Here is an 8,087-nt window from a genome sequence, read left to right as displayed (position 1 = left end):
TTTTCATTGTAATGCGCATTGAGCATCTTTTAGGAAATGGAAATGCGCAGTATAAATGCTATTTATTATTATTATTATTATTAAAAGGAGATAGTAGGTTTAACTGAAAATCTGAGAAATGGAGCCATACTCCACACATTTCTGCTGTTGTCTGGACATTCAAAGTGAGCAGAAAACTGAAGTTGGCTGTCCTGACAATAGCAAAAACACGCGGAGCACGCCGATTGCTCCATTTCCCTTACATTGTTCATGCTTTTATAACTAGCACATGAAATTTTTAGAGAGGAACTTAGCAGGATGGTCCAGTATATAATAGATACTGATCTTCAATTGCAATGCAATCGAGAAGAATGAAAAAAGAATTTATTACAGAAATTGCACTTTATTTTATTTTCTATCCCATTATTTACTAGCTCTCAAAATGCCATGAGGAAAATTAATCAGAAGGGATATGGTTTAAAACCTGTCATCTCTGGTTTAGCAGCTCATTAAGTATTATTCATAACTTATTGTTTTGCAGCTGCAGATGAGAGTTCGGAACCAGGATTCGTTAGACTGAAAGTGAAGATAGCTGGCCTGAAAGTGAAAAGTCAAGGGATTTTGGGATTCTTTGGTGATTTGATCGACAAACACGGCACCCCTCAAGGAAAGAATGCGAAAATTGAAGCCCCTGCCTTTGATGAGAGGTGTGCTATTTTTTTATATCTCTCACGGCGTCACTTTTCGCCCGATTCTGTTACTTTTACTTTTAGTTCGCGTGACTCAGCAGCTCGCCGGAGCTCCCCGGCTCGGGGTCACGGGGTTAATAAGCCCTGAAGCGACTTTGCCGGTGTCGGTTAGGAAGTTCGCATTTTTACTATGTTTAAAACGATATAACTTCTTCCCCATCCCACACAGCAAACCATTACGCAGATGTACTAAAAGCTCAATGTCTTGAGATTTATTCTGCATTAGAATAGTTAATTTCTGTGCCTTAGTTTTTGTTCTAGACAAGTGTTTGTAGAGTACCCAATTTGTCTTATTTTAGTTACGAACTTATGAATAAATGATTGTTAATTTTAAAAAGGCACGACAGATCTCTCCAAAATCTGTGTTAAACTGACTACGAATATCATGTCTTTTAACATGAGAAATCTTAAATCTGCGAGAGTAGAAATAGTTAAGTTATAAGAGAAGAAAGATACACATCTGCACTTTTTAACTAAAGACGATCAGCGTTAGCTCTTATTTTACTATTAAACAAGAGAAAGTTACTCTGCGTTTGTTCATGAATCATGCTGTGTCTGTGGCAGCCTGCATACAACTAAAAAGATATAATATAGAATCTAAGTGATAAAAAAACCCACAAAACCGTGTAAATACATGGGTAGAGATAAACTTCTTGTATGGAATAAAAATAATGACAGCAAACACATTCATTCTTAGTTTTTGTGTCGGAAATATGCGCGGACACAATTATGAATGTAAAGAAATCTGTCATATTGTCAGTTATTGCAAATGGTCATAGAAACGAAAAATAAAGCTGGAAAAGTCTGGTGCTTATTCAGTGTCCCTGGAAAGCTAGAAATTATTCTTATAACCCAATTACGAGAGGTCATCCCTATTATTCAGTCAACTTACAAAACCTAGACTTATCGTTTTAAGAAAAGTAAGGAATTTCTGGAATGTAACAGATGCTGTTCGTGTATTAGATCTACATTGAAGATGTATTCTAGTACTAAAATCGATTTGTACTTTTCCTAGAGAAACTTCATTGTTACTTTTATAAACTTTCGAGAAAATATGCGAATATTCACGATTATATTAGACACATAAAGTTGTATTTGGAGGAATTACTTCATAGCGAATTGTGTGCCCGATGGATAAAGTTGCAAAATTACAGCTTTCTATTATATGCGCAGATACCATCTTTTCTGAGTATCTGTACCAATGCTATGTCGTTCATGTTCCAAAAGTTTGATAGATTTTAACGAGGTCTTTTTTTATATTGAATTTTTTTGCATTCTCGCTAGTCAAAAAAAATTATGATTTAGCATTGCCGACTCCAGCGTGTCTAACGAAATAACCAGACAAGTTACAACATCCGTTCTTTTTTGAGTCTCAAGAGCAGAAATGCATGCTTTGGGTGCACTAAATGAAAATTACCATAAATACAAGGATACACCTTAAATTGTACGTTGAAAAGTACGAAAAATTAAGTCGGCCCAGACAGAGCGGCGACAGGGAGCTGACCCCCGTGACCCTGACGTGATAAGGCGCCCGGCGGAGAACCCCCCGCGGCAACTAAAATTCCACTGCCGGTGCGCCTTGCTCTAAATGCTGCTGATTATTTGTTTTCTTACATACATGTGCTTTGATCTACCTTAAAAGAAATAAACATTTCTAGGGTGCTGTAATTTAAAAAAGATGAGGTGTCATTGATATCTCAGGCTAAGCAACATGTCACAGTGAGAAAGAGCTAGAGGGAGAGAGAGTGAGAGAGAGTTCCTTCTGCTATGCCAAAGTTCCATTTTTCCAGACCTTAGCTAAAATCCAAACATTATCATAATATGCAGTTGACAAGATCAACAATTGTGGTGACTTAAGACATTATTTTCTTGTACATAAATGAAACACATAGCTAAAAAGAGTTCATTTGGAGTGTATGGTTATTTATATATAGCGCTCAACCCCGAATAAAGTACACAGGCTCTGAGCGCTTTACAATACAGTACAACATACAACACTAACATAAAACGTTGTGTTATTATTATGTTTTTCATTCGTGCAGAGGCTTTGAGCTGAATGTGGAAGGTGATGGCATGGGTGCCATGAAAGGAGCAAAGTACAGACTGAAGTTTGAGCGACTGCCTTACACAATTGTTCCTCGTCACTCTTACATCAAGGTAATTATCGCTGTGGCCCACACTGAGGTCTTTCTGGTTAACTCTCCTTTAAGGTCAGGCAAGCAAGGACAGTAGTCATAAAAGCGTGGCATACATCTCAAGGTATTCAAGCTGTTCACAAACCCTGCTACTATTATAGTCTTCTTTGCAATAAAGTAAATGTTTCACTTTTAGACAGGTAAAAGCATATGTGAGGCATCATTGTGAAATCAGACACTCGTCAAAATAATGAAATTGAAGGAATTAAAAATTTTCCGTCTGTTGGGCAATTTTTATTGAATTATGTGTTTGGCTTAACATGTTTTAGGTCCATTTAAAAACACATCTGTATGGATTTTATGGAAAAACATTGATCATAGGCACGTAAAGTGTAAATTTTCAGTTTCCAGGAACATTCAAGCTTTTGAAGTCACCAAAACTTTCGCGGCCATTTTCTCACTAATTTTATCTCAGACACCAGGCAAACCCCACATCCTTCAATCGCAAATATCTTGATTTCTATGTAAAAGAGATTAGTTGGGTTTTTTTCATCAAAAGCAAGACAAAGGAACAAGCTTTAAGTTAAATTGTACCAAGTTAAATTATACTATAAGTGCCTGATATGTGATTCTACCGTGTCATGAGACATATATCTTTTACCTTTAGACTTGGTCATAGGTCTTACAGATGGAATATTTTACTTCATAGCATATGATGATATAACTAAATATGATCTTTTTGTTCCATTATGTATGGTAAAGAGATGGACCTAGTCTCGCAAAGCTGATTAGGGAATTTTCATTCACATTAGCGATGTGATTTTTTGATGCAATGATAAGGCCTCAGCCCAATTGAAATCGTTTGACTATATAAAACTGAGTCGGTTTCAATATGCATCAAGTGGCTGGGCAACTGTGCTCTTTCTATCAACAAGCTAATCTGTTTTTGAAATTTGAATTCCAATCAAAAAGAGGTTTTGCTAAGTTATGCCTTTTTCAATACTGAATACTGTAACCCAGATTCATGTTTTGAATACCAGTAATGTGAGGGCTACTCTATAAAGAGCCAGAAAGAAATTGTACAACAGCTTGTAATATTACCAGAATTTGGACCTTTCTTTATGAAGAAGATTCTGTGTGATCCCCCTGAATTTCAGCTCATGTATTTTTTTTTTTCATTTACTCTTCTGAACTGCTTTTCCTAAGGATGTTTAATACACTTGTAAACTGGCATTAAATCATAGTATGTTTCAATTAGTTCTAAGATGTTTCTACTTTATCAGTCTGCATTGAACTTTTGTTGAACTTTCTTCCTAATGATTTAAGTTTGATTTCTTGTCAGTGAATGTATTTTTGTTATTTCCACAAACTGTCAGAATTGTCCAAGACGGCCCCCAGTATTGAGGAGAAACATGGTTGTCTCAGGTGAACATCTCAGATGGTGTCATTATATGTGGCACGGCGTGGTGGAAGGAGGCGCCTGTCAGTTTAGGGGCATAGGGAGTTATGGGTCTCATCTTAAAGCCTGCCCATTTGCCTTGCTATTGATTGGAAAAATATCCATTTATTTTGGATAGAAGTTAAGATATTGGCTATTGAAGGAGGTGGGGGGTCGCCTGGTTTCAAAGGTAAAATTAACGAGAAAATGGCCGCCAAAGTTCCCCTATTTCCTTAGCTTGAGAGTCCGGGAAACTGAAAATCTATATCTTTTGTCCCTTTAATCAACGTTTTTCAGTAAAATCCACATGAAAATGTGTTTTTAAATGGGCATGAAAGGCGTTGAGCCGAAAAACAAAAATTCAATAAAAATCCCCAAACCTGCCGAAAAATGCCAGTTTCTTCTTCACTTTCATTATTTTGACGAGGGCCTGATTTCACCACGATGCCTCGTGTATTAAAAGAATTTGTTGGGAGAAGCGGGAAATGATGGTTTGCTCAGATGACCGTCTTGGACAGGTGGCCATAAGAGCAGGTTCGACTGTCTTTTGAGCTGTATTAACCTAACCTTTTTGTTGTTGTGTGTGTGTATACTTTTCAGGGAGAGGATGGATGGATATTTGTATTTTTGAAGAAAGAGAATGTCGACCAGTCATGGGAGAAGTTCATCCGTGATGGGAAGCTGGAAACAGCAGAGAAGACGGAGGAAACCTAAATGGAAATAGAACAACAGACGCATCATGACTTGTGCTGATTGTGCTGATTAATTATCACGTCGGAGCTTTGATTGGGATGAATCTTTAGTGTGCAAGTTTTTGAAGGATGCCGCTGGGTGGTCCTACTTTTGTCCGGTTTGTCTTTGGGGTTTTTTTTATGTGTGTTTTGTGATTTTACTGTTTCCCAGCTCCGCATCGTCACATCAGAACTATTTTGTCCAAAGTCCCTCTTTACTTAAGTACACCTTGGACAAAATAGTTCTGAGGCAACAATATTTTTAGCACGTTGTGTTGTCAGTGTTATGGTTTTCATATCAAATTCAATGTAATAATTTTCATGACAAAATGTGATTTATATGATTTTATTTGAGGATAGCTATCATGTGGGCAATGACTTTCATAGGCATTCAATTATCGTTGTATTCATGTTTTCTAAGCGTCTTCCTGTTGCTCACAAAAATTCTGTAGGCTATATTTCTACCAAGGAGTCTAAAATTAGTTTTTCTCCTACTGCTAAATAAACTTTGATATGTCAAGCTCATTAATGACCCAATACGAGCAGGTGGTTTCTTTACCTTCTGGTCTGATCTGTTTGTTCTACTAAAAATCTTCTCGGAAAGAACAGTTTGTCTTCTCCCCCTTTTTGTTCCATTGTAAATGTTATCTTGTTCACTCACTGTACGCTACAGCATACTTCTCTACGCATGATTTACTGCTTTTCCTTCATTCAAAAGTTGGAACCAGCTGTCAAAAAAGACAGTTGCAGAATAGACTGCTGCCATGGTTTTTGGAGGTTTTTAAAAAAAAATTTCAAGTTTCTCTGGAAAATGTATGTTAAACTTTTTGGTCGTCATTTATGGTGTTGAAGGATGTGGTGGTGCTTGTTGATTCTGATATTCAAATTGATCAAATTGTTGTTCTTTCTTGCTTGTATTATAAAGTCTTAAAATCATGATCATATTGTTTCAAGTGACGTGATCGGTTGTGTGTTATACTGCATCTTGATTGATCACCCGACTTAATAATTCAGCAGTATTTTTGCATATCTCAGGACTTAACTCTTATTTTAGACTTGAAGGTAGAATAATTAAAAACATAATTCCTCTTGTAACTGGAAACATATTTTCCCCAGAGCCACTTTGGTTCCCTCTTCATTCATGTCAACAATTAAGCAGGTTTAATATGGCACATTTCATTTTTAAGACAACATAAGAGAGGCATCGTGGTGAAATCAGGTGCTCGTCAAAATAATGAAATCAAAGAAGCTTGAATTTTTCCGCCAGTTTGGCAATTTTTATTGAATATTTTATTTTTCATTCAACACATTTTATGTCCTTTTATAAACATTTCTGTGTGGAGTTTTACTGAAAACGTTAATTAAAGGTACAAAAAACAATGTAAATTCGCAGTTTCCAAGGACTCTCAAGCTTTTGAAGTCACCAAACTGTGGTGACCATTTTCTCGCTAATTTTACCTCTGACGAGAGCCAACCCCCGCCTCCTTCTACTGCAAACATCTAGGCTCTTATTCAGGATACATGGGTATTATTTACACTGAAAGCAAAACAAATGAACAAGCTTGAAGACATTACCGATAACTCCACATGCCTGAGCATTGAAGAGAGCCTGATTCCACCAGGTCTGCTTCTCATAGCTCATCAAGGGAGTAAAGATTTCTATTTCAAAGCCTTTTGGTAACATCTTGAAACTATGGATGTAGGCCTAATTGTGTGGGTGGTTGGCGGGTGCTCTGATGTGGTTTGCTTCTTCTTTCCTATCAAACATGTATTGTCCTTATCTCCACTTCTTCTTTTTTATGTTTGTCACTCTCTTGTAACACCTCTAATCTTCTGGCGCTCATATGACCTTATGCAGTTGCGAGCGCCGTAAAACCTCTACTTTAAAAAAAGGGCCTAATTGTAGTGCGTGTAGTTTTAATTTTTGTCACTTTTTTTCTCTCTCTTGATTGTAACAGATCTGTCATAAGTCTTTCATGGAATCCTTGATCTGCAGCCTTTGTTGAGTAAGAGTGTGCTCTTCCCTGTTTCCCCATAGACTTTCTATACAATGTTAATCTTACAGCAATTCTAACAGTAAATCAGATGTCCTCTTTGGCTATGGAAAAGGGGATGACGTGTTGTGTTGTCATTTTTGGTATGATATGGAATAGATTGTAAAGCACATAAAGCTTGCTATCTTCTTTTTTATATTATTATTATTATGCCTATTATTGTTGTTGTTGTTATTGTTATTATTATTCTTTTATTCTTATTATTCTTCTTCTTATTATTATTATTTAAATTATTTTCATTAACAAATTTCTTAGGAAACATGAATCATTCTTAACATGCATTGTTGTGTGAAGTAGACTGAAGTGGACATACCTTTCTTGCTTATGGTTTTGAGCGGTAGAAAGAGCCAGTGTGACTACGTAGTCAGAACAGACAGACCGTGAAGTTCCTACTGACGTCGCCATTCTGCATGGACACCACCATGGGTTTTTTCTGTAGAATCAAAAGCAAAAACATGTAATACTGTCGACTACGGATGAGTTGATGTCGTCAGGGGAGTGAGAAATTGATCAACTCTTCCACCTAAGTTCAACTTAACCGTTCGAAACTGTAAAGAAGAAGAGGTACTGAGACCCGAGAAAAAGATCAACTTAATTCATTAAGGACGAAACGGACACCTATGTCCGACTACAGCAGATCAAAAGCAAAGTTGTGGGATAGTTCGAACCATCATACTGACTAGAAACACAAGTTTTCATATTATATTAAAATATACATAATTGTTATTTGTCTTTTTAAGTGCCAGATAAATGAAACAGAATTGAAAACTGCATATGAAACGAAGTTATGCTCCTTTTAGTATTTCGGAACATCGGGTCTTCAAGCCTTCGTATGAACAGAATGCGTATCGGCAATGAGTTAATCGAAGATCAACTCAGGTTAGTTCAACACGAGCAGAGTCGACTGTATTACTATACTATGCAGAGATTTGCAACTAACCAGTATAAAAGTGCAGGATCTAGTTTCTGTATTGGAAACTGTTTTTATGCAATAAATGTTA

General features: G+C 36.6%; 1 protein-coding gene across 3 annotated transcripts in view; it reads left to right on the top strand.

Annotated features, from left to right (window-relative positions):
- The window catches only part of LOC101860536, a 9,930-nt gene extending 3,666 nt beyond the window's left edge, over positions 1–6,264 (top strand). For all 3 annotated transcript variants that reach the window (XM_005089106.3, XM_005089105.3, XM_013079174.2), the window contains exons 3-5: positions 521–686; positions 2,771–2,885; positions 4,902–6,264. In XM_005089106.3, coding sequence (XP_005089163.1) covers positions 521–686; positions 2,771–2,885; positions 4,902–5,015 — 395 coding nt within the window. In that variant the 3' untranslated portion in view covers positions 5,016–6,264. The remainder of the gene's footprint in view (positions 1–520; positions 687–2,770; positions 2,886–4,901) is intronic.
- Positions 6,265–8,087: the final 1,823 nt, after the last annotated feature.

Source organism: Aplysia californica, unplaced genomic scaffold (assembly GCF_000002075.1).
Source record: "Aplysia californica isolate F4 #8 unplaced genomic scaffold, AplCal3.0 scaffold00003, whole genome shotgun sequence".
Taxonomy (NCBI): Eukaryota; Metazoa; Mollusca; class Gastropoda; order Aplysiida; family Aplysiidae; genus Aplysia; species Aplysia californica.
This window is presented reverse-complemented; position numbering and strand designations above follow the sequence as displayed.